General features: G+C 43.9%; 1 protein-coding gene across 1 annotated transcript in view; it reads left to right on the forward strand.

The window, feature by feature from the left end:
• Window positions 1–371: 371 nt before the first annotated feature.
• SORCS3 (sortilin related VPS10 domain containing receptor 3) overlaps window positions 372–27,480 on the forward strand; it is a 445,632-nt gene continuing 418,523 nt past the window's right edge. The window contains exon 1 of the mRNA XM_081005898.1: window positions 372–1,926. Coding sequence (XP_080862024.1) covers window positions 1,030–1,926 — 897 coding nt within the window. The 5' untranslated portion in view covers window positions 372–1,029. The remainder of the gene's footprint in view (window positions 1,927–27,480) is intronic.

Raw genomic sequence — 27,480 nt, forward strand, 5'->3', positions numbered from 1 at the left:
AGCCACGGATCGCTGTGAGTGCTCAGTGGCAATACTCAGGATCCTTTCCGCGCTCAAACTACAAGAAATCCAGAACCGCGATCCTATGCATACTGGGTAGATATACTATTGGAAGCAGTGGGACTTCCTTACAAACCAACAGGAACAGATCAGGTTTAAACACACTCTCTCTCTCTCTCTCTCTCTCTCTCACACACACACACAGCCTAGCCTGTTACTTCAGCGGCCTCCGTTACGAGACTATCAAAGCAGGAGAAAGAAAAGCTGTCCATTTCTGAGTGTTGGGGAAACCCGGGAGATCTGTGGCTCTGACTGCATCGCTTTTCTAGCCCGCGCCCTCCCCATCCGCCCCCGCCACTCGCCTCCCCAGGGCCAAAGCGGCGGTGCTTCCCATTCCGCGGCGCCACGCGAGGAGAAAACCCCCCGGCGGTGGTCCTCCTATCGGCTTTCCTCCTTGGCTGTTGTTGTTTTCCTTGCCCACGCACGCCCGTGTGAGTTTCTCGCACTCGCTCCTTCTGCTAACACAGAGGCACCGACGCGCGGGCGCGCACACACACCGCCGGATTCCGCTGGAAGTGCAGCGTGGTTGGTGAACGGCTCGGTCTAGTTCAGCCGCTGCGTTTCGCTGGGGCGCAGCAGCTCCTCCCCTTGGTGGTGCTATCCTCTTACTTGATCAAATCCTCGAACGTGAACAGTTTCACTGAAAAGCACTTTTTTGGGGAGGAAGGGGGGGACAAAAAGAAAGAAAAGAAAGAAGAAGAAAAGAGAAAGAAAATCCACCAAGTGAAAGAACAAGAGTCCCAACTATACAGGAGTGTGTCTGTGGTTTTGTTTCGGTTTTTTTGCGTGGCGGTGGGGATTTGTTTGAAAAAGAAAACAACTGCTCGTCATCAGAGAGGAAAAGGTGGAAGAAGAGACCTTTGGCTGCCAAGGAACCCTCGGAATCAACCAGCTTCTCCCCTCCCTCCTTTTCTAAAGGATCTGCCTCCCCCACCCCCCACCCCAAACAAGCAACTCTCTCTGCGAGGCATGGAGAGAGGCTCTGGCTGGTCCTCGGGCTGCTGCTCCATCGCTTGGATCGCCTCGACATGGCTCTGGCTGGGCACTTGGCGTTTCACCGGCGCTGAGATAACTTGCCGCTCTTGCTTTGCCGCCGCCGCTTCGTTCTCCACATCTCCGGCATCTTTCCGGGTCCAGCTTCTGCAGCAGCAGCAGCAGCAGCCGCCGCCGCCGCCTCTGGAGGTTCCTCGGGGAGTGCCGCTTGGGCCAAGCGGGGACGGTGGCGGCGAAGGGGAAGCCCTGCCGGGGAAACCCGGCGGAGGATGGGGTGCTGGGGGCGAGGGAGAAGAAAGAGAAGGCGGCGGAGGAGGAGGAGGAGGAAGGGAAGAAGCGCTCCGGAAGGATCGGGGTCCGGGAAGGGGTCAGCCGGCGGCTCGGGGGGTGGGTGGGCTGAGCGCCGGCGGGGCGCGCCGGGGAGCGGCCGCCGGCGCCCTGAAGGGAACCGGGAGAGCGCGCCGGAGCCCCACGCCCGGCCAACTCTTCTCGGCCAGGGCGAGGGGCAGCGGAGACTCGCCGGCGCTTGGCCGGGAGGAGACGGAGGAGGAGGAGGAGGCAGGAGTCTCTCTTGGCAAAATGCCGGGCGGCAACCCTCGTGAGCGCAGGGCCAGGAGAAGCGCCGAGGAGCGGCAGCCTTTGGCCCCGGACAGCCTCGGGGCAGAAGCGGGCGCCTGGGGCGTCTCCTTGACCGACGGCCAGAAAGCGCCGCGAGCGCCAGGCAAAGGTTCCCGGGAGGAGGGGCGCACCGGCAAGCTGAGGGGAGCGGCAGGCGGCGGAGAAGAGTGGAGGCTGAGCAGCACGACCTTTGCCCTCGCCGGAGACTCGGCCCACAACCAAGCCATGGTGCACTGGTCCGGCTACAACAGCAGCGTGAGTCAAAGGGCCCCTCGGGGACTGGGGCGGGAGGGCTGGGCTGGGGGGTCGTAGTAGTGCCATGGTTGGGCAGGCACAAGGCCACTCCCTTGGTTTTCCTCCTTTGCCGAAAAGAAGAAGAAAAGTTTTCCCTTCCCCATTGGCTGGGCTGAAATAAACACGGTCTGGGGAAACGCGCGACAAATCCCAAAGCCGTGTCATCTCTGGGTGGCTGGTGGGTGCCAGGGAAGGAGGGAGAGTCCTACGGCCCCCACTTTTTATTAGGCGGTGGGAAACGCGGAATACGAGTTCCTGGAGGGAAGTTCGGTCAGACGGCTTGTTTCAGAGAGAGGCTCTTTCTTTCTATATTAAAAAACCCCCACAACCTTCCTTCTCCCTCAGAGAGAGAGTTATGCTCTGGATATGGCTTGTAATGCAGTTGCTTTCTTTCTTCCGCCCCATCCGTCCCTGGAAACCCTTCAGTGGGTCCGTGTGGGCTCGGTTGGTGGGGAGACGCGCAGGCTGAGAGGGAGGGAGGGGCGTGAGCCTTCTCCGTAGTTTAGAGCCTGGCGTGTCATTTATTAAGGGAAAGGCACGTACCCCTCCCTCCTCGCCTCTCTGCTGACATGCAATGAAAGAAGAGGAAACAATTTCAAACAAATCAGAGGCAACTCCGAGCCTTTTCTTTCCAGTGAATAAAAGGGTCTAATAATAATAATAATAATAATAATAATAATAATAATAGGAAGGATTCCTAATAGTTTGCCTGACGGATTCCATTTGTGTGTGTATGCATATATATTTCCTGGACCCAGTCTTATCAAAAGGTGGCGCCCTTGAAGTCTTATTCTGAATAGCTGCGCTTGGAGGATGCAGCTACATTATAGGCAATGTGTCTGCTGGAGAGAGCAATGAAAGGGGCATTGTTAGGTTGACTTAGCTAGCTAGCATCTTGCTTCATAATGCTCCTAGGACGGCCATAAGAAGGATTTTCAATTTTATTTTAACCTGATGCCAGGAAGGTTCTAGTCAGTTCTGCCATTAAAGGCTTGGGAAGGAGGCAAAACTGTGCATAGAGTGTTGGGGAAAGCCCACAGGAGGCAATGTTCTGATTATTACCTCCTCCTTTATTGCTTTTTGCATGTACTGTCACCAGGCACAGAACAATTACAAGCACCAAGTGGAACATCCAGATCTGAAAATTCCATATTCTGTCTTTTCATACAGTTTTTACTTCCCAGTCGTTATTGGTCGTTTGGGGCCCAAAACCTTTGGTGTCTTGCCTGTTCCTCTAAAATGTCAGAAAACAACAACAGCCTCATACACATTTTGATCTGGAAGGCTTACTTTTAGTTTATCACCATTTGCCTAAGCAATGGAGACTTAAGTGCAGGCTACTCTTCACCTCATCGTGCTGTGGACACCACATTACTAAGAATAGAAGCAATAGTGGATGTCCTAAAGATGTGCCATGTCTAGAGAAGCACTGCGGAATCCTGATTTTTAACAGCTTTGATCAATGTAGTGAAATTAGAAGTTGTTTCTCTGTCTTAAGTGTTCAGTGATTCACCAAAGGAGCTAGTCACTGATACAGGTTTTCAGTACTTGATTGCTTCTGGTTCAGTTCAGAATGCTTCTGGCACTTTGGGAAAATGTCGTTTTTGTCCAAAGGCAAATGTCAGACGATGATCCTCTTTACTAGGATGGATAAATAATGCTAGATCTCTGCTAATAAAACTAAGGACTCGTTACAGGGTGCCAAATAGCCTAGTACACTGCAGTAGCGTTCTTGGTTCCCTCCCTGATATTTTGGGCTGGAAAAATCTGGCTGCAAAGATGCTGCGTTTCACTGATGGAATGGCATGGATCACGGTGGCATTTGTGTGAAGGGAAGAACGAGCCAGCATGTTAATGAACAAGTGATATCCACGAGGTCTATAACTAGAGGTCCTGCTTCTGGGGACTTTCCCCTCTTACTCTTTCGTGGGAGAATGCAAAGGCTGTAGCTTGTGATTAATTAGCTTTGCTCTTAAAAACCAGGCACTGTTGTGAACCTACAGGGAAAGTCAAATGCTCAACTTGACTCTGAGAAGCACTGCTGCTTTCATGTGTTATCAGGAAACACCCTCCATCTCACGCTAGTAATCAAAAATAGTGGCTGGCTCTTTTATCCTTCCTTCTACAGCCGTGCTTCTGTCTACCCAATTTGACAATAGGCTTGATTGTGGCATAAGGAGGTCAAGCAATTGGCCCAAAGGGGCAGGGTGAAATAGCGATTTGGCTCAGAGTAGAGCTCAAACCTATTATATACCTGACCGCAAGACTTCATCCGTGCCTGGCTGCTGCTGGGGAACATGTTTTCTGAATGCACAGAGGAGATGCAAAGCATCTGAGGGGGCGCAGGGAATACCAAGGCACGTCCCCTCACTGTGTAGGTTGTGCTATGCTCTCCTGAGCAGCTCGGTGCTTCAGTTCTGACTTTGCTCACGTGATGAGCACATAGGGGTTGCATCCCTGCTTCCTCTCTCTCTTTGTAAAGATTTGACTTGACAAAGTCTCCTCCTTGCCTTTTGGCAGGCGTCGGGAACTGGCAAAAGTAGTTGTTTGGCACACAGTTAATTTCAGTCTACAGATCTCTCCTGGGGTTTTAAGAACTGGTAGAAAGGGAATAAGAAAAGAGTGGATTTTTTTATTATTAAAAATGCTAATGGAGAATAGAAGCTGCATGACACTTAGGAAGAAGTTGGGGGAGCATATTCAAATGAAGAATAATGAAAAGCATTTTAAAAAATGAAAAGAGAAATTGTATTTTTACTTGCTAAAGAATTTCTTTTTAAAGCAGATCAGGAAATACTCACACTTTCAGCTATAGGCTTAGGGAAGTACGTTTCGGAACATGTGTGCATGCACATGTATATGCATGTGCACATGTAATTATGAGTGTCAGTAATATGGACCAAAGTAAATCAGTTGATTTCTTTGCATCCCACTTCCCTGCGTATAGCAGAGAGACTGTAGCTTGCATGCCACAATGGGGGGCTATGGAGCTGAATCCAGTCCTTCTTATATATCTCTAGCATCTCCTCCATTAGATATTAATGTGGAATAATAATACTAATGCAATCTTTTGGGAGTTTCCCGTACTCAGTTTAATACAACTGAATGTGAATTTGTACTGTGCAGACCTTAGAAAGAGGAGGGCTGTGCTGGTCCCTTAATAGAATGTTTGTGTTGGCCAGAGAGTGAGACGTGAGAGACACATGTTATCTGTTATGGAGCCTCTGAATGAGCATTCACTGCTTTTACTACCCACACGGGGAGAAGGGGTTTGCATGGGTTTTCCACCACAAACAAATGAATCATCCATTGTTCTTTTTTCCTGGCTTTTCCCACTCTCAGTGCACTACCTTTTGCCTTTCTGTCCACCTTCTTTTGGATAGCCTCCTTTTCCTCATCAGGATTCGGCTACCTTCTCCTTCAAGTCCTGCCTCAAGATCTACTCCCACCGCAAAGCCTTTTCTTATTACCTTGGCCTCAACTTACCTAGTGGTGTAGTAAGGGAATTCCAGACTCTGGTCTTTTAGACGATAGTGTGTACAGTGGTACCTTGGGTTAAGTACTTAATTCGTTCCGGAGGTCTGTTCTTAACCTGAAACTGTTCTTAACCTGAAGCACCACTTTAGCTAATGGGGCCTCCTGCTGCCACCACGCCGCCGGAGCACGATTTCTGTTCTTATCCTGAAGCAAAGTTCCTAACCTGAAGCACTATTTCTGGGTTAGTGGAGTCTGTAACCTGAAGCGTATGTAACCTGAAGCGTATGTAACCCGAGGTACCACTGTATTCACGTACTTCAGTATGTCGTAGGACAGCCCTGTTGCATTTGGGGCCTCTCCTGCTGATTCTGCTCAGTGGGGGACTTTTGTCCCAAAGTCCTGCCCTGACAGCACCATTGACCTTACTTGTTCTTCTGCTGCCACTGGTTCTGTCCTTCCTCATCGCTTCTCTAGCAATTCCTGCTTCCTATCAACTGTATTGTACATTTTATATGGCTAGTGTCCACATCAGATGTGCGATCTGTGTACTTTGCAACAGAAAAATAAGACTCACTTTTTTCTTCACACATAGAAAAATATGTGTGAAAAATATTTTTTGTATATTTAGGGGAAAAAAGAAAAGAAAAACCAGCACATGAAAAGCCCCTGAGAGCGAAAAATCAAGCAAATCTTAGGCTAGAGAGTATCTGTACAAGTGTTGATTTTGGGTTAGGCTTTCTGAGAATTATGAAATGAGCTGGAAGTGTATTAGAATCCTATAGCTGGTAAACTGCATAACATATATTTTGCTTTCACCATAAAGTGATGAAATGAAGGCAGGAGCTGTATGCTATCAGAAAGCACATGACACAGTCAACCACAAGGTCAAGCCAATTAGGAGGGAGGTCACTCCTGGTAGGTCAGGAATTACATTCCTCCCAATTGACTTAAGCTTATAATTGGATGTTTGGGGTCATCTGTGTTCTGACAATTAGGCTGCTGCCATTTCTGCTTCCATTAGTAAGTGTCTAGAGTCAATTGCTATCTTTCCTAAGACTTTAGACACCAAGGCTTTGGCACCCAAGGCCCATGGGAGATTCCAGTGGCTGCCCTTTTAGAGAGGGCTATATTTGCTAGTAGTATAGTGTTAGGGAATTATGAATCAGGGTTTTTGTTCGGAGCTCATTCTACACTTGAGTAGGACCCTGGTAGAGACACATGCCCATCTGGCATGTTCTCTCCTTCCTGGTCATTCGTTCGGGAGCTTCAAAAGCTTTCTTCTGCCCGAACATCACAGCGACCAATGCCAACAGACATTGGCATACTTAGGGATCCAGTAGAAATTATCTACTGAGATAGTGGCAGCAACCCAGTAAAAACAACAGAGTTCTATGGCATGGTGAAGTCTTAACAACTTTCTAAGCTAAAGCCCACTTTGCTGGATGCAACAAAAGTTTATGCCATAATGACTGAATTTGTTGGTCTTTAAGGTGCCACAGGACTCTTTGTTCTTTTTGCTGCAACAGACTGGCATGGCATTGGCCACCCTTCTGGAATTGCTGCATTAGCAACTGTAGAAACTGAACATCAGTCGTCATGACAGTGGAAATTGCTGCCAGAGTTCTGCAGTTGTGCCTGTTCATTTGCTACCTGTTCTCTGTGATCATGGGCAAAGGCATGCCCTCATCATCACCCTGGGCAGAGCCAGTTGACACCATGTGAACCAGTCCAGAGTTTCACATCCATTAAAAGATAGACCAATCACTTCTTAAAGATGTGAGGTGACTGCTGCTGAAAGTTCAGCTCTTGATTAATCTCAGATAAGTAAACATGGATAAGAGTCATGTGGAAACATTGCAGAATGAGAAATACATACCATATGAGCCTCGTTCAAAGAAACATAGATGTTAAATTGTCCCGAAGCTTTCACTGATGCTAAATGTGGCTGCTTGAAACATTTGAAGAAATATTGTCTGACTGCAAGGAGGAGGCAACCACGTTCCACTCTTTGCATGAGATACTATTTTTCTCGAAAAAGGGACACGACAAGGCTGCCCAATTTCCCCGTTGCTTTTTATATCAGTCCTGGAGGTTTTGTTGAATATGATTAGAAGGGACCAGTTGGTCAAAGGTATACAAGTCGGAGCTAGACAGTATAAATTGAGAGCTTTTGCAGACGATTTAGTATTGACATTACAGGAGCCAGAATCTAGTACTAAAAGAGTTTTGGAATTGATTCAAGAATTTGGTCAAGTTGCAGGATTTAAACTGAATAAGTTAAAAACAAAGGTTTTAGAGAAAAATTTAACAGTGATTGAAAGAGAAAGGTTTCAAAATGAGACAGGTTTAACAGTGGTTAAGAAAGTGAAATACCTTGGGATTAATATGACAGCTAAAAATGGGAACTTATTTAAAGACAATTATGAAAAATGTTGGACGGAAGTGAAAAAAGACTTAGAAATTTGGTCAAATTTGAAGCTTTCATTGCTAGGCCGTATTGCTGTGATAAAAATGAATGTATTGCCTAGAATGTTGTTTCTGTTTCAAACATTGCAAATTGTGGACAAAATGGATTGCTTCAAGAAGTGGCAGAGAGATATCTCTAGATTTGTCTGGCAGGGCAAGAAGCCCAGAATAAAATTTAAAATATTAACGGATGCAAAGGAAAGAGGTGGATTTGCCCTGCCAGACCTTAAACTTTATTATGAATCAGCAGCTTTTTGCTGGCTGAAAGAATGGCTGCTTCTTGAAAACACAGACATTTTGGATTTAGAAGGCTTTAATAATGTATTTGGATGGCATGCATATTTGTGGTATGATAAGGTCAAAGCACATAAAGCATTTAAGAATCATATTGTCAGGAATGCATTGTTTAATGTCTGGATAAGATATAAGGATTTATTGGAAAACAAAACCCCAAGGTGGCTGTCACCAATGGAAGCAAAAGCACAGAAAAAGCTCAATATGGAGGCCAAATGGCCGAAATATTGGGAAATTTTGGAACAAGAGGGAGATAGACTGAAATTGCAGAGTTTTGAGAAACTAAAAAACAAAGTGCGAGATTGGCTACATTATTATCAGATAATGGAGGCATATAATTTGGACAAGAAAATTGGCTTCCAGGTGGAAAAATCAAAATTAGAAACAGAACTGTTAGAACCCAAAACTAAGATTTTGTCAAAGATGTATAACTTGCTGTTGAAATGGAATACTCAGGATGAAACGGTGAAATCTGCTATGATTAAATGGGCACAAGATGTTGGACATAACATAATGATGGCTGACTGGGAACAGTTATGGACCACAGGTATGAAGTTTACGGCATGCAATGCCTTAAGAGAGAATATTATGAAAATGGTATACAGGTGGTACATGACCCCAGTCAAGCTTGCAAAAATCTATCATTTGCCTGATAATAAATGTTGGAAATGCAAAGAAATTGAAGGTACATTTTTTCACCTTTGGTGGACGTGCCCAAGGATTAAGGCTTTCTGGGAGATGATCTATAATGAATTGAAAAAGGTATTTAAATATACCTTCTTGAAGAAACCAGAGGCCTTTCCTCTGGGCATAGTCGGCCAATTGGTGCCAAAGAAGGACAGAACTTTTTTTATGTATGCTACAACAGCAGCAAGAACAGTCATTGCAAAGTATTGGAAGACACAAGATCTACCCACTCTGGAAGAATGGCAGATGAAGGTGATGGACTATATGGAACTGGCGGAAATGACTGGCAGAATCCGAGACCAGGGAGAAGAGTCGGTGGAAGAAGATTGGAAGAAATTTAAAGACTATTTACAGAAATATTGTAAAATTAATGAATGCTAGAATGATGTTGGATAGAAAGTAGGTGGTTTCTAGCTGTAATACTATAAGGGAATATGAAAAATGGATTACTAACAGGTAAAAATTTAATGTTACAATATTTTAAGATTTAAGACTAGGATAAACAAAGAGGGGAAGGATTTGCTGAACCAACAAACTGAACTGGAATACAAAAAAGGGAGGTGTGAGGAGGTCCGGGAAACAAGCTAATGAAAAATAAGTAACGGAAAGATTGAGTTGTTTTTAACTATTTTTATTTTGTATTTTTCTTTTTTCTATTTTCTTTTTTCTATTTTTATTTTGTAATATCTTGAAAATTTCAATAAATATCTTATTTTTTTTAAAAAAAGGAGATACTATTTTTCTCTTCACACCATTGAAGGTGTTGGGCATTATTGAGCCAGGCCAGAACATTTTGCACAGGGATGGGGTTGCTGTGGCTCATGCATCTGTGAAAGATATTGGACTCCCAACTCGCATTAGTCTGAGCCAGGGATGATCAGAGTTGCAGTCCAGCGACATCTGCAGCCCCACAAGTTTTTCATCTCTGGTTTAGAACTTGGCTTTCTTATCAGTTATAATTTCCATCCCTATGAACAGCCAGAGGAATGAAGAAAGGCATTTCATTTCTGCTGCGCTGGATGAAGTGTGTTGTCTGTCAAGAGATTTGGGAATCCTTGTTTGGCTTTGGCTGAAATTCTAAGCATTCTGATTTGGAAGAAAGCCCCATTGAAAATCAATGATACACTTCTGAATAAATGTAATTTGGGCTAGTCAGTCAAGAGCCCCTGACTTCCTGGGTTTTAGAAAAACGCTACAAGGTCAATGTTCTTATTTTATTTTCCAGAGCCTGGTTTATGCAACTGTGAAAGTCTTGAGTCCTTGTGGCTTCGCTCCCTCTAGTTAAGATTGTTTCTCTGTTCTTTGTGTTAATTATATATTGAAAGCATTTATAGGCATGCAATTATCTATGACAATAAGTAATTAATTGTATACATACATGCATCTAGAGTCCTTTGTGCGAAATCTAAACAGTAATTAATTGTTCCTCTTCCTTGTGGATCTGACACCTTTTGCTCAAAGAACTGGAAATGCCATTGTTGGATAGAAAGGTCTGGAAGTGCGTGCCTCTCTGCCTGCTCCTTTTTGGAGGTAAGGCTGGTTATGAATGCCTTTGGCAGTATTCTGGTGGGATTGCTGGCTGCTAATGTGCACATAGTCTGATGCTGTTATTTTACCTCTCACCTTGGTGAGATGCACATTGGGAGCCTGATGGGCTGTAATAGGTGGCAGGTGGTTTTTTTAATTAAGGGCTCTAACAAGAAAGGATGGTGACAGGGACAATACTTGGTTTTGTTTTGGAATGGATAGCTCTGCTTAGCAGAGACTCCTAGCCAGAAAGAGTCTGCTAGAAAGACTCTTAGCCAGATTCCTCAACAGATAGTGGCACAGAAGATGGTTCATTTAGGTTCCTTGCTGAATAACTTACTCCCATGACACTAAACAGGAATATATCAGGCTTCTTCAACCTCGGCCCTCCAGATGTTTTTTGGCCTACAACTCCCATGATCCCCAGCTAGCAGGACCAGTGGTCAGGGATGCTGGGAATTGTAGTCTCAAAACATCTGGAGGGCTGAGGTTGAAGAAACCTGGAATATATTCATTGGGACTGAGAGCGCTGCAGCTGGAACAGTGTGTTCCCCTGTCTCCACTTAGTTGTGAATCTGATGTCAGGATTGTCCCTATTTCAATTAATCCAGAGGAGGGAGGGTTACAGTTTCTTAATATGCTCACATTCAATGTATTGCTTGGATTTGGGTTACAAAACAAATTAGTTAAGCTGCTTGGATATGGCTGGGTAGCTCAAGGCTTGCTGTAGCTTTGATCTTTCTCTAGAGACCACAGTTCAACACATATGTGTAAGCACTTTATAAGCCCATTGAAATCAGTGTGTTTGTCAGGGAGGAAAACCTGTTGCCCTGCAGTCATTGTTAGACTGCAGCATCCCTGACCAATAGCCACAATGGCTGGGCATGATGGGATCTGGAAGATCTCTAGCTTCCCAACCCTTGTTTAAGTGTACCCAACTCTGCGCTGAATTGTGGACCACAGACAGAGCTGGCTCAAGCTATTTTTGCTGCCCTAGATGAATTCAAATCCAAACTACTTAGTGAGGTAGTAGTAGATTCACTACTATATGAGGAATGGGTTCATGTGTGTACCATTTTGCCCTTTGCCTCAGGCAGCAAGATATCTTGGCCTGGCCTTAGGATGAACCTAATCTGAACTCCTAGAAAGCTATTGCCAGTCAGTGTAGACAATATTGAGATAGATGGACCAGTGGTCTGGCTCAGTATAAGGTATCTTCCTATGTTCTATATTTGCTAGGGGTACTGGTGTATATGTTTGATTGTGCTATGGAACCACAGCTTCCCTGGGTCCTGTACCATGTCAGAGATTCCTGGCCAAGCAGAATGTCCCCTCCTGTTCACTCACCCTTCACTTTAGACCTTTGCTGCCACTAGTTAAAAGCATTTTATTTTTCTGCAAGGCTGCCTTTCACCAACCAGCCCCAAATCCCATTTGTGTCTCCTTGAGAACACCCAAGACCATGTAGAACATGGCACTTTGTTTATTAGTTAAAATATATCACAGTGGCTTGCAGCAATATAAAAATATAAAACAAATTAAAAACACAGATGTTGAGCGATATGTTCAAGTAGACTGCAAACCTTTTATGAAACGAGTTTAAAAGGGACGCGGGTGGCGCTGTGGGTAAAACCTCAGCGCCTAGGGCTTGCCGATCGCATGGTCGGCGGTTCGAATCCCCATGGCGGGGTGAGCTCCCGTCTTCCGGTCCCAGCTCCTGCCCACCTAGCAGTTCGAAAGCACCCCTAAGTGCAAGCAGATAAATAGGTACCGCTTTATAGCGGGAAGGTAAACGGCGTTTCTGTGTGCTGCGATGGTGCTGGCTCGCCAGAGCAGCTTCGTCACGCTGGCCACGTGACCCGGAAGTGTCTCCGGACAGCGCTGGCCCCCGGCCTATTAAGTGAGATGGGCGCACAACCCTAGAGTCGGACACGACTGGCCCATATGGGCAGGGGTACCTTTACCTTTACCTTAAAGGAATAAAAAAGCAGTTCCTAAGAAAAAAAAGGTTTTACGTAAGATTCCCAATGGAGTAAACGAACAAATAAACAAAGAGTTAAATGCAGCCTGCTTTCCCTTTTTCCTTAGAAACCCTACATCTAATGAATTACATCCAATTAGCCATGTCTGTAACCCTCCAGGGTGTGTTTCCTTTGTATCCTGAGACCACACCAGATCTGAAAGCCAAAGCAAGTTACTAGCCAGATAGTCCTGGGGCTCCATAACTGCCTTACTTTTGAATTCACAAAACCGAAGGAAGTACTAGGGTTACCCCCCTCCCCCAGCAGACATCACCTATGTAAAATCTGTACCCTTCTCTATGATTTTACCAGCTTCCAGATTGACCACTGGTCACACCAGGTTTAACAAGTTAACTCCATAATTCCCAAACAACCCTACACACAAGATTTATATACAGTTGTACCTTGGTTTGCGAACAGTCTGGTTTGCATACGTTTTGGATTACACGTCAAACCTGGAAGTGTGTGTCCCAGTTTGCAAACATTTCTTGGATTTGTTGTTGTTGTTTAGTCATTTAGTCATGTCCGACTCTTCGTGACCCCATGGACCAGAGCACGCCAGGCACTCCTGTCTTCCACTGCCTCCCGCAGCTTGGTCAAACTCATGTTAGTAGCTTCGAGAACACTGTCCAACCATCTCGTCTTCTGTCATCCCCTTCTCCTCTTTCCCAACATCAGGGTCTTTTCCAGGGAGTCTTCTCTTCTCATGAGGTGGCCAAAGTATTGGAGCCTCAGCTTCAGGATCTGTCCTTCCAGTGAGCACTCAGGGCTGATTTCCTTAAGAATGGATAGGTTTGATATTCTTGCAGTCCATGGGATTCTCAAGAGTCTCCTCCAGCACCATAATTCAAAAGCATCAATTCTTCAGTGATCAGATTACGTAAAATTTCTTTTGGGAGGCCCCATTAGCGAAAGCGTGCCTTGGGTGACAACCTGTATTGGTTTACAAACAAACCTCCAGAACGGATTATGGTTGTAAACCAAGGTACCACTGTATATATTTTTTAAAAAACAGAAATAGCCCATTTCCTTCACATTGTGTCAAAGTTGCTGTGTTAGCTTTTGCATCCAATGGCACTGTGCTGTTGGAAATGCACAGGCTCAAGACAATGTTTTGTTCCTGTTTGCTTTGGGGTAGGAGCTTCCTGAGGCAGTGGGATCATGGAATTAGCCTGGACTTTGGTTTTTCTGTATCTTGGCTGTGGACCTGGCAGGCCATTCTTCTATCTCCTTTCAAATTGAATGCTTTAAGGTACTGCCGTCATGGCTTGGTTCCCTGCCACTTCATATCTTGGCCCTGTTAGCAGACAGTAGCACCCTTCCTCCATCTGCATCCAAGTCTCTAGCACCGTTCCATTTAAAGCTCTCTCCATCCTTTCCTTTGCTTCATTCACTTCTCTAATTTCCCCCCTTTTTTGCACCAAAGAATCTCATGTGCTGCCAGCCCACCCCCTCGCTTATTTTCATTTCCTCACTAGTCTTTGTGCCTTCTGCCATGACACTTCTGGAACTTGGGATCGCCTCCCCTCTCTGTGTCAAATCATTTCTCTCTTCCTTTTTTATGTTCCTTTGGCTCTGTCTGCAAAGCCTTGCCTGAATTATATTAGCTTTGTCTTTTAGCACTGCGCTTCTCTTTGACTTTCCCCCTGTACTGCTCTGACTAACTACCCAGGATATCCCCAACTTCCCTCCCAACTAACTGTCTTGTCTGTCCAAAGCTGATTGTGCAGGGTGTGTCAGCGCCATGTTTATTCTGATGATGGTGCCTATCAAGCACCGTTTGATGTTGGTGTCAGATGAATGCAAATGTTTGTAGGATGTGTATTGAAGGCTATGCTTGCACTAAGCAGTTCTCTGGTGGCAGGGGTAGAGGTGGCAGTGGGGGGAGGAGGGCCCCCCCCCCAAGAATAGCTGGAGCTGCTTGCAGTCAGTCCTGGGTTAGAGGCACCAAACTGCAAGCAATACATTTAAATCCTTATATAGAAACTATCCTACTGCACAAAGGGTAAAGTTTGTAGATTTATAGAATTGTAGAGGTTGAAGGGACCATGAGGGTCACCTTGTCCAACCCACTGCAATGCAGGAATCTTTTGTCCAACATAGGGCTTGGACCCACAGCCCTGAGATTACAAGTCTCCTGCTTTACTAACTGAGCTATCCAAGTTATATTAATTGCTTGGGGCACCTTTGCTTCCTAACCCCAGCCAGCTCTGGCATGTGGCCCCCAGAAAGTTGACCAGAAAAGAATGTGGCCCTCCACCAAAGAAGGGTTTTCCATCTCTGATGTGAGGCTTTGCCTGTGGACCTATGCATTGGTTGGGTGGTGGGCAAGGAAGAGGGGAAAGTTAGTGCTGCAGTATGTGATTTAGGCTGCAATCCTAAACACACTTACTTGGGAGTAAATCCCATTGAACTCAGTGAGGATTACTTCTGAATTGATATGCATATGAATGCACTGTCTATGACAGGCAAGGGTCTTTTTTAATATCAGTCTTCAACGGGGCAGAGCTTCAACTGGCTGGCAAACACTGTACTGAGATGGGTACATTTACAGTGCAGGCTGTCAAGTTCAGATGTGCATTACGGACACCATGAGTCAGTGTCACTTCAGCCTTTGCCAGTGTGGTGCCCTCCATATATTTTGGTCTATGATTCCCATCAGCCTTAATCGGCACCAAGTTGGTGAAAGCTGTCATATAGTAATTGGGTCTTAAGGGTGAGGCAGACCCTTAAGTCCCATGTTTATTTTCTTGTCCAGAATTTTGTTTTTCAAACAGAACTTTGGGTTGAACATACAGTAAATAAAGATATTTGCTACCATCCTTCAAATATGTACAGTATAGACTTATTGAGCTTATATAGCGCACTGTTAAGAGACCAGGTGCCAGGGGTATATTTTGATGAATGCAATGTGAATGTAGCTACAGTCCCAGAATGCATATAAAAAGGAACAGATCCATAATTCTAGTCCTGCATCTTTTAAAACAACTATGCCAACTCTCAGTATTAGGAACTTGCTCCAAATCAAGATTATTTTATTCTCCTGCAAATGAATAATAGTCAAACTGTCCACTTTACAACCTGGTAGGAAGCACCATGCCTTCTGCTGGACAGATAAGAGAAACATCAGTAGTCTTGTAACTCAGAACAGCACCACCTAATTAGCTCAGCTGACCTCCTGCCACCCTCCCCTTGATCTATGCAGCCCTGGGGCAAAAGCGCTGGAAACTGAGAGATGCCAAATACAGCCAGGGAAAGCGTTCAGGAAGCATGGTGGCTAACACTAGAGGGAGCGAGGACATTTAATAAAATATAAAAATGACAGCGGGAGATGAAATTGAGAGCTTTAAAGTGTATTCTGAAAGATTGGTATTGCTGAAATATTAATACTGGAAATTCTCCTGCAGGTGACACACCAAAACTCCTGCTATATGAAAGGCTTTCTTCTCAGAGAGAGAAGTTGGGGCATAACATTATGGGCTTAAAATCAAGTGGGTCCCATTCTAAGGGTATTGTGACTACCGGGAGATCATTCAGGCTGATGGTGCATTCATTCATTTGTTGGCTATTTTATCCTCTGTGGCTTCCCTTTTTATTACCAGAAAGTATTTGCCTGATCATAGGATGCACTTGCCTGCTTTAAATTATCATCTTCTCTTGGCCTGTTTCTAAAATGAAATCCTTCATCTCGGTACTCCATCCTTTGCTTGTGAAACCATCCCTGCATCTTTACTGCTGATGGATGTCCCTGGACGGCACAAGGGAGGATGATTAACTCTCATGGTGCTGGAAGCATAGAAGCTCATCTTTCCCCCTGTTGGTTGATTGAAGGGGAAAGCCGACTACAGACTTGTACTTTCTGCCTCCTGGAGGAAGTCCACCCATTAGAAACTGAAGTCTTGGAAGATTATTTTGTTACAGGATATTAAACCATTTTCAAGTTAATTAGTTTACTTTGAGAAGGGATATTTGTCGGATTACTTTGAGGGAGGAAAAAATGTTGTCATTTACAGTGCGCTGGACTTAATGAATGAATTTGATGCCGTGCAGATATGAAACAGATCTCTTGCAACTAACGGAGCACACAAAAGCCAAGGTTTTGCCCAGGTCCAATTATTTTTTATGCCATGCTGTAAGTTGCATGGATTCCCACTGACAGAGAAGAAAGAGCACCTATGCCCTTTTCTCATGCTTCTTTAGGTTGCAGTGATAATTTGCAGCGTAGAAGCTAGTCACTTCCAGAGACTCCTGAGATATTGTAAACTTTTAATTAAAATGAAAGCAAGTTTCTGTCCCTCATCATTCTGAAGAAAATGCGCCATCTGTTTATGTATCCATCCATCCATCTACCTACCTACAACATGTGTGTCTCTTTTTTAACTGAGAGGGTTCACAATTCCCTTACATTTAGTTTCACTAGACTAGACTGCACCCATTTGAATGCAAAGTCCAAAACCCAATTAACAATCTTTGCCCCATATGAGCAAAGGGCTTGTGTGATGTCTGAAAGCAACCATCGTGGTGTTTATTTCCTTTCTTCATCTTGACCTGTCAACCAAGTGGAGAAACTATTCCTTAGGACCAGAATTGTAGTGGGCAAAATGGATTTAAACCTATGAGATTCAGGTTGATGCAGTCTTTAATTTGCAGAGAAAACACTGGGGATTCCTCAAAACAACAAACAAACCTCTGCTTGATTCACAACATCAGCTTTCTTCATTTCTCTAAACTAGATTGATAAAGTAGGTGGGCAGTTGGATCTGCAGAACCCACATGAACCAGTTCAGCCCAATGTCATAATTATGGTTACACTGATTGTTGTGGACTCTGCAGGTTGATCAACTTTACCCCTTCACCAAATTCGGAGTGTTTTGGTAGGTAAATGGCACCCCCCTCTGCCTCGGTTTACAGCTGGTGAAAGGGACATGGCAGTGCTCTATTTCTACAAAAGACTACAGTTCTCACTCCATGGCTCTAGCACTGTGGGATAGTGCACACTTTGGTGCACTGTTTGGATACAACGAGGTCTTGTAATAATAATTGCCCATGGGAAGGTATTTGCCTTTTCATGGATGGCTGGGGGCTGCATGGTATAGCAGCAGAGACTCTGTTCTTGTTCAGCACCAGACAGCTGGATTGGGACCACTGAACACATTTGCTCCAACCCACCATGTGTGCATGGATGCAGCTAGAACTTCTATGTCCCTCTCCATCACTCTGCCCACCTTGGGTCATGCCCACTGAGAGACAATTATAGAAAATGTTAGGATCTTTCTCCCGCTCTACCTCTCGCTAAACACATACACAAGTGTTTTGCTTTAACTTGCATCCTTGAGCCTTCATGTTTTCCAGTCACTAAAGCTCTTTTTAAAAAAAAATCAGAGGATGCCACTTCTAGCTGTGTCACATCTTTCATCCGAGGGTCACTGGGGTCCCTTTGTTCCAGACTCTAGTTTTACAGTGAGCCATTTTAATTAATTTAAGATTGCCCTCCTCACTTGTTCTTCTCTTGTATGATTACAAACAGCCAGAGCCGCATTTCCAGGTGACATTTTTCTACTCTCTTCTGCAAGCAATTGGCTTCATTTCTCTTTCCCCGAAAGCTGGGAGGCCCAACAATAAACTTCTTAATTAAATTTTACATGGCCCTGGGTGTGGGGAATGGAGAGACAAAGGAGGAGATCAAAGTGTAAATAAAGCTTTTGGTACAAGGTGCCAGCAAATCCCTTTGCTTGGATTGCTGTTAAAATCTTCCACCACCTGAAGGCTGCTGTTTAGTTTAGATAAATGGTTTGTGGAGATGGGAGTACATTACTGAGCAGATGTTTGCTTATTTACTTCCTAAAATTTATATCCCACCTTTCTTCCAGCATGGAACCCAAGGTGGCATGCATGCAGACCATGCTAGGGGAAGTATACCCTTAAACACCCCATGATCCACACATTTTGTCAAGAAATATCCAAGGGAGTGTGGCACTGCTCAGTTTTACATTTGGAGGGGGAACTAATGTCCCTATGTGGTGGAGGTATGGACTCCTCTTCCTCCTCCAAATGATAATGCTCACCATGAACTGGATGCCCCAAATGAATGCTCTTTTCCTGTGATTCTTCTGAAGAACCACATGAACTAGGCCTCTGTGCCATTGGATGTTTGCATAAAGCAGAGAAGGGGAACCTGTGGCCCTCCAGTTGTTTCATTGGACTATAGCTCCTAGCTTCCCTGACCATTGGTCCTGCTGCCTGGAATTGATGGGATTGAAGTCTAATGATACTTGGAGGGTCCGAGGTTCCCCATCCCTGATGTAAAGCAAATGATGTACACGAAGTAGTATTGCCATGGCAGAAATATTATTGCTCTTCAACCATGTGAACTGTGCCTCAGGTGATTAAGAATGGCTCCATTGATACCTGTGAAAAGAATATTGAAATCCTTGTTTTGCAAAGGACAAGGGAGTTCTGGGGTTCTGTATCTATACCCTGCCATAGACCAGATCCACAGTTGTGAGTTAATATCTCACAATTACCCTGGACAAGCAGGTAGAGGGGTGAATGCCTTAGGCAGTTTGGAGGTGTTGTAGGTGAACGGTAGAGTGCATGCTCAAGTCTCTACTCCCTAGCACTGCCAGTTAAAATGATCACAGGAAGCAGCACTGAGAGAGGCTCTGTAGAATATAGGCAGTTGAAAGTACTGGATCAAGACCAAGGATCTGGCTCAGTTTGGCAGTATGTCATAAATATGCTCCCCGGTTGCCAAAGATATGCCTCAGAATGAATGCAAATATTGATGGCTCCAAGCTAATATTGGCATCCCAATATACTTTGTAAGCATTAGGATGCAAATAATATTTGCATATCCCTAAATCAGGGCTTCTTTTGAGGACTAGCTCAGTGGAAAGTTCCAGTGCCAGGTTCTATCTGCATGAGCAGCTGTAGACATGATGCTGGTATATGCTGAGAATTCAGCCCAGCCTGACTTTTTGCATTCCGCCACCACAAGATTTATTTATTTATTTGCAAACATTTCTATACCACAGTCATTTAGTGGGGGAAATGGCAGTGGTAAATGGCATAAAATCAACAATAAGATTTCACACACACGTACACATATATTCATCGCTGTTCATTAAATTAGTTTAATAAAGCAACATAGCTGGGTCACTCCTCAGGAAAAGGCTGGGTAAATGGATAGAGTTTTAGCAGCCACCCAAATGGCAATACGGTAGATGCCTGCCTGGTGTTCATTGGAAGTGCAGCCTAAGGGGCGGGTGCTGCCACATTAAAGACCCTGGTCTTAGTGGATGTAAGGAGCCTACAGCACTACTAAGAGTGTCTCTTCTGGGGATGTAAGTGACCAGGCAGGAGTGTACAAGCCAAGATAAGGTGCTCCCAGAGGTAACCTGATCCCAAGTAGTCCTAGGCTATATATGTCAATAGCAAGACACTGAACTTGCCTGAGTAGCTTCTTGGTAGCCAGTGCAGTTCTTCCAGCACAGGTGTCAACAGGGCACCTCCTTCACCAACCTGACCCGAATTTCACTGCATTTTAAAAGGAAGCAGGGGCACATATGGAAATACTAGAAGATGTTTGGTCCGATTGCTTCTTTTAAAAAATGTTATCCATGGAATTGGATCAGACGAGCATCCTGCTTCTTGCTCCTGTTCTTCTCAACTTCTTTTGCATTGTGTGTCTCTCATCTCTGCTTAGCTCCTACGAGAGCTAAGCCAGCCTTGTCAGTTTACCTCCGTAGTCACAGCACGTGGCATGTTTTGTGTTTGGGGGAATCTGTCCTGACAAGAGGCAGCCACGGAGAAGCCAGAAGCTACTTCAGGGGCCTGTTACTTATTTAAACCACTCCTTTTCCCCCTCCTTTGTTTTGACTGCTGCCACTGACTCATATATCTCAAACAGCTAAGCTTTGTCAGCTTTTGGGGGGGCTTGCGGTGAATAGATGACATTTTTCTTAACCCACCAGAGAAATTAGCAAGATCTATATTTGGGGCCTTTATGATTCAAGCACATTTTGTCTTCTTTGAAAACATGTTGCACAAGTGCTTGAGTACCTTGCTGCCAAAAAGCAATCCAGCAAGGAGGTGGAAGGCAGGTGAAGAGAGGGCATGGCCCCCTTCTGTGTGGTCAGCAGTACTGCCTGCTGGAATCCAGTCAAGTAGGGAGACACGCTTGAGGGAGCTGGGGGAGGGCTGTGTTGTTGGGAGGATTCCACTCTGCTTATTTAGGTCAATAGAGTTGAGCAGGTCGTTCCTACCTGCCAGAGCTCATAAATTCTTGCCCTGAGAACTATCATTTCCAAGTATTGCTTAAGTCATCCATCCTGTCACAATCTGAAGGCATGGGAGAAATGGGCTTGGCAGAACAGTTCTGTTATCGTTTAAAGCAGTGATGGCCAAGTTTGTTTTGTTTGGGGACTACAAATCCCATCATCCCAAGCTAACAGGACCAGTGGTCAGGGATGATGGGAATTGTAGTCCCAAAACAGCTGGAGGGCCAAGTTTGGCCATCACTGGTTTAAAGCAATTTCATCAGGCTGATGGAGGCTGAGGGAGAGGAGGGACCTGAATTTGGTACACCTGTTTTTCACTGACATACATCCTTCCATATCCAGATTTCAGTCATGCCAAAGAGCACATGGACTAGAATAATTAGCTGAAGCCTCCCCCTGTTGATCATTAGATTCACTTAAATATCACAAGGTGCCACCAGTACGAATTGGATTCTTAATTGCTGTGTGGATGTCAAGCACCTAGGATATTTTTTTTTTTAAAGTCCAAGTTAGATTGGGGCTTAGGAGTGTTGTCACTGAGTCCCTTTATGGCCCTGGAGATATAAGGTTGGATCATCAACAGCAGGCGTGGAACCTTGTTGGTTTGCCACCCCAAATGTTAGACCTATGTGAACTTTGTCTGAATCAGAGTTTCTTGTACAGTCTGCTCTTTGGGTTTCTCTCAGTTTCTCATTTTTCCAAACTTAAGTTCAGTTCACCACATTTCAATATCAGCCTTTGTTTTTGTTTAAAAAAAGTCCTCATGGAAATTCACGAGAATTTGAGTGAGCATTTTTCTGAACATACCATTTTTGGAGTATGTAATTTTTGCTTGATACAGGCACACACACCCCTTATGTGGGGCCTCCATGCTCATAAGTGGAAATCACATAAGTGGAGAACACTTTCTAAACACCCTTTAAATGCCCTCTCTGCTGCTCTCTCTCCAATCCAGACCAAAAGTACTATCCAAAATAGATCTACAACTAGAATTGAAGCTCTGGGACTGGCAGGAGGATGGATGATGCGAGGAAAAGCAGCAGCAGCTGCTGAGCTACCCTGCACACCAACTGTTAGGTGGTCAGGCTGAGCAGCCTAAACAAAGCCCAGCTCCACCCCAGGTCCCTTTGGGGCTTCCTCCTGCCCTCACTTTGGGTTCTGGGGAGGATCTCCTCATGAGCCATGAAGACTCTCCAGCTCCCTCCCACCATTTCCAGGTTTCGATTGAATCTTTTATTTCCCTGCACCATGTGTTACACAATCTTGTGTAAGTGGGGGTGGGAGGGAGCCTATATATACATTTTGCCATTTCTCCGCTTATAATGCATTTTGTGTATGTTATTTTCACTAATACAGTATATGCATTTGCATCACAAAATTTGGAGAAGTGTGGATTTGGAAACATAACTGAGTTTTGTTTTGCCTATTATTTCTGGAACGGCAAATTAGTTTGGCTGGCATTAAAATGTGAACTGAATTGAATTTCTTCCCCATCGCTATTAACCACAAATGAAAAAAATGAGTTGCACAAAACTGAACTCATTACAAACTGAACAGCAACCTGTAAATTTGGGAATACCAACTACTAAATAAGAATGGGTCCAAGTTTGCAGTCAAGAAAGCTTAAAGACAGAGTAAATAAAATATATTTGGAATTAATTAAAACAGCTTTAATAAGTCATTAAGGATTAAAATACAATTATAAAATAACATACTAAATATCACAGCTGTTGATCCTGCTTATATTCTCACCTAATTAACAAACCGTAGTTTTTTGTTTTTAATCTTGTTGTTGGTCTGTTAGTGAGAAAACAGCCCTTATGTATTTAACTTCATAGTTATCGTGGATTGTTTAGCGCAATACAGGGTGAAGTTCCCCTGCCTTCACTGCTGAAGAACTTATAAAGTGTTTGGATTTTCTATAGGGATTGATTTGGAGAGACAGGCTGAGCTCAATTTTTGAATTAATGAATAGTGAATTATGAATTCATGAATGCCAAAGAGTGAGTTATGTACTCTTTAATATTGCACGATAAATTTACGAGTGCAAAAAAGAGCAACAATCTCTTTGAAAACACCATTTTCAGCATTTAATTCCATTTTGAATCCGCCTCATGCAAAATTGCGAAATATTTTGTGTCTTAAAATTATGTGGATATTTGATTTGACATTGCTTGCAGACCTACTGCCTGTCAACTGCAAGAGTACCATTTGCTTACTTGGAAAAGTTACATTATGAATGTATCAAATGTAATTCATTCAAAAAGTGAATTTAGTGGGTTGTATTCACCTAAGTCCTACTCAGAGTAGACCCATTGATAGTAATGATCTGACATTTGCCATGTTCAGTAACTTCAATTGATCTACTCTGAGTAGCACTAGCATTGAACACCGCTCTCTCTTTGTGTGTTGTCAATCAATCCCAGTGTTCACTGGTGCTGATGTCCAGTTTTGCTGTATTAGTTCATTCCCCATGAAATAAAAGGGGTAGCCAACAAGCACGATGTTTTTCGATGGAGCTGTAAGGTCACTTCACAATGAGAAATGGTTCATGCTTTGCTGTATGTGAACTTCCAGGTTGTTGAGCTATGCGACCTTCTTTGTTTGGCAAATGTTTGTTTCTGATAGGTTGTATAAAACCCTTTTATAAAGCCAAACCTATATGTTCCACCTCTAGCTACCTAAATGTCACTGCATAGGTCAAGACTCTGTGTGGAAAGGGGCAGAATTTCCTCTTTCATACAAAGAGTGGTTTAAGGTCTGCTAAGCAATAATAGATTTTCAATGTGGCTCCTTCTCTGCTCACAAGGTGCCTAATGGGAAATCAGAGCATTATATATCTGAGAAGCTGTAAATAATAATAATAATAAAAGGCTGTGTACCATGGTAAATCATTCATTTCAAGAGCATCTATTGCATTGGCCTTGAGCTTGGGTTGTTAACTAAGACGCATTGGATACCACTTGTGATCCACCATCCAGATATTGGATATTGCAAATAATGGACTGCCTGTGAGAATAAAAGGGAAAATACAGACTGAAGGTGAAAGCAGCACACACCAAAAATGTGAGCGATTGTCAGGTACCTTCTCAAAGGAGCTCAGTTAGGAAGGATTTCCCCTTCTACTAAAACGTTTTGCACCATCCCAGATTTTTGGGGCACATAAATACTAGAAGTTTTTTTTTTTTTTTTTGCTGTAGGTCAGAAATACTTGGATGAATTGCTGGTGGCTGCACCCTCTCTCCCTCCAGCCTCTTAGTTAAATGGCAGGTGGATGAACAAATGGTGGCAGTTCAATTACGTTCTTACTGGGGCTTCCCTGCAACCCTGTGAGATGTGTGTGCAGGCTGCAATGATGGCCCATTATGCTAGTTTATCAAATACTAGTAAATCCCATCTTTATTTAGAGATTAACCATAGGGCTAGTCCTTTGGAAGACTATCACAAGATGTGATATTTAGCTGAATGGTCTTGCATTTAACATAAGAAGAGCTCATTGGATCAGGCCACTTGCCCATCTAGTCCAGCAACCTGATCTGACACTCCTTCAGCCTAGCACTGAGTCCAGGCTCTGGTCCAGGGTTTGCAAGGCCTCTCCAGATCCAGAGTTTTCAGAGAGGTAGTGCTGGGCATCTTGCTTTAGATTTGCACTTTCCCACAGTTCATCCCATGCCATCATGGGAAGATTCAGAATCCGTGTGTCAAAGCAGATTGAAAAATAGAAAACCAATTGCTATTGTGGAACGTTGACCTTCAAAATCAATATGCCCAGGGCACCGCGTGCTATACATCTTTATCACAGATGGCAGCGACCTACTATTTATTTTGTCTTTCTCCTTTACGGGGCAAATATTAGGTTATAGTAATATTTCACATCTGCTGGAAAAGGGACACTGCTTCACTGTCTTGGTGCAGTAGCATCTTTTCTGAGAACATGAGTGGTTTTCAAATCTGCATTGCCTAGGTAGAAAGGACTCTATGATCTGAAAATAGAGATGGTGTATGTACTTCTGTAATCCAAGAAAATCTTTAATAAAAACATTTTTAAAAAAGCAGGCAGAGATGTCCTGTGCACTTGAGCCTTCATCAAATATTTCACATGTAGGAAAACAACTGTGTTGCGATAAGCTCAAGCTGGCCAAGTGGCTTTCTCATCAGTCCAGAGTACTGTGGTATTATAGCCCTGGTGTTGACGCTGCTGTTCAAGTCCACTTCTGCTGTAATGCTTGACAGCTAATTTCATTTCCAAGGTAGAAGAAAGTGCTAGGCAAGGGATCTGGGGGGGAGACCTGGCTGATTATTTAAAATGAATTAGGCGCGATGAAATATTTAGCCTTTAAACAACAAATTTAATATGGTGAATTGCATTTTATTTATTAATGGCTCTTGTGTGGAGATTTGTAGAAGGTTTCTGCTGAAGTGCACTGTTGTGATATTGCAAAATATGGTAATTACTCTAATATTTTGATGAATTATTAATAAACGCTGGGCCTAGGAGGGTAACTCAGTAACAGAGATTTTAAAAATCCATTCGTGGTTTTGGGGAAGGGTATTGCTACTATTTGTTTTCTGCCACACTGCTCTTGACCCCCCTCCGACACAAATATGAAGATGATGTTTTAATATGCATATTTTTAGACTGAGCTACCTGCTATAAGCTTCAGGTATTGAGTGAGATGGATAGACAGGAAATTTATATAAATAAAACAAACAGATAATGAAATTGGATTCAGTTATCACAATTCCCTCCCTTTTGCTTCTCTCCTGGCTGCGCTTGGTGGTTTCCCTGGGAGGCAGAACTTGAAACCACACTATAGAACTCTGAACTCTGATTTTAGGGCACATACCCCTAGAGAGGCAGGCCCCAAAATGTTGTGGGAAATTGTCATAATGTTGCTTTTGTCGTATTTTGTGGTTGTTGTTTTTTTAAGAAAGGAGTGATGGGTGTCTGAATTCCACACGATGTTTTGATAGAGCAGGCCAAAACTTTTGCTGCAGGTCAGTAGGAGCACTATTTTACTACTGAAATAAAACATTCATGCTGTGACAACCCATGTAAATTATAAATGACTTGTCAACAGCTAATAAAGACTTGCCAACAAGCCTCAGCAGCCAGCTCCTGACAGATGTTTTCTGGTCTTTGGTCTTTAAAGCTCCAGGCAAGCCTATGAATCAGGTGACGAGGAAGTTTGATTTACATAGCCAGGCAGCTACTCTTTCTGATGCCCATCCATTAGGAGGCAAATAAGACCTGTCCATAGCCTTTACTCTAACAAATGACAAAGTGAGAGGTAGGATTGCACAATAACATTGTACTGGAAAGGTTTGGCGCAGAACAGCCTTGCAGGGACTGTTCTCCCAACCCTGTGCACCAGTGTGACAGCAGTGTTACAACCATGTCACTGATCACTCTGGTTGGAGAGTGTATCTCAAAGGAGGGGGAACTTCTGGCCTGGGGATGGCAGGGTCTCTCAAAAGGGCATCCCATCATGACCCACACCTTCTTGTTCTCACCCTGCCTCTGGGTGGGGATTAGACTTGAAAAACAACCCTCCCACTGGCTCCAAGTCTAATTACTACGCAGGAGAGATATTTTCAGAGGGTCGAAGCTGGCGGAAGGAAGGGCTCACTGTCTTCTTCCAATATGCTGCAGCCCCTCTCTTCCAGAAGCAGGTCCCACAGCATCATCATCGTCATCTGTTTATTTCTATATCACTTTTTGGCCAAGGCCCCCAAAGCAGTGAACAAATCAATACCAGAGAAAATACCATGAAACTACAGTAAATGCAAATGTTCAATACAATAAAAATAATCATTGAACTGATAAAATAGCAACAATCCCAGCACACCATGAACCACACTTTATATGTACATTTGTGAATTGCATTTGTGTCCTCACCACCACACAATGGCCATCCCCCAAACAATTGTCCTACCCAATAAGCTTTTACCTGGAAGCAGCTGTACCTGTAGTAAAAATTTTACAGGCTAGTTGGCTCAACCTTCTGGCTCTTCAGTAGTCCTCTTACTGCTATTCACTACTGCTACTTAACAACTAGGTTTGGGGAGGCTGTTTTCAAGCTGAACTGCTGTGTGTGTGTGCAGCAGTGTAAAATATACAGGGCAGGTGAAGAAGAATTATATGTGACTATCCCCTAGTTCTGATACATCCCGAGATAGATGCTCCAAATCATCCAAGTGGCACTTCTAGAATCATATTTTTTGAAGAGTATGGAAGTAAATAATTCCATTTATAACAAAACTGAGAAAACTATTGTCAAGGGATATTGTGTGAGGTTTTGTACACTGTTTCATTCTGCTTTCTAAATCAGGAACCCCCACCCTATTTCCTCCTTTTCTTTCAAAGCATCTGATTTTGCTGCTGGTGATGGAATAACAAAACCACACTTAAACTCCTATCAAGCCCCTTTCTGATGCAGTTATCTATTACTTATTTTCTCTCTTGTGGAAAATTTGTTCCTCCAAATGCAGGTCCCCCAAGCTTGTCTACCACTGCACACATGGGCATCCTGCTAGCTTTCAACTGAGTGGATCTGCTGAGTTTACATGCAGGGAATCAGTTGTATGTTTTGTTCACCTTTGTGTCCACTTCATATTCAACCCACTTCCATCCTGCCAACACACCTTGGGGCAGCTTTGCATTGGCTTTTTTGCACAGACATATCGCTGTATGTTGTACGCAGTTCAAAGCCAATTCAAGCTGAAACATCTGAAATGCCAAAGTGATTATGTGAATTCACTCT

Source organism: Podarcis pityusensis (assembly GCF_964106645.2).
Source record: "Podarcis pityusensis genome assembly, chromosome: 5".
NCBI lineage: Eukaryota > Metazoa > Chordata > Lepidosauria > Squamata > Lacertidae > Podarcis > Podarcis pityusensis.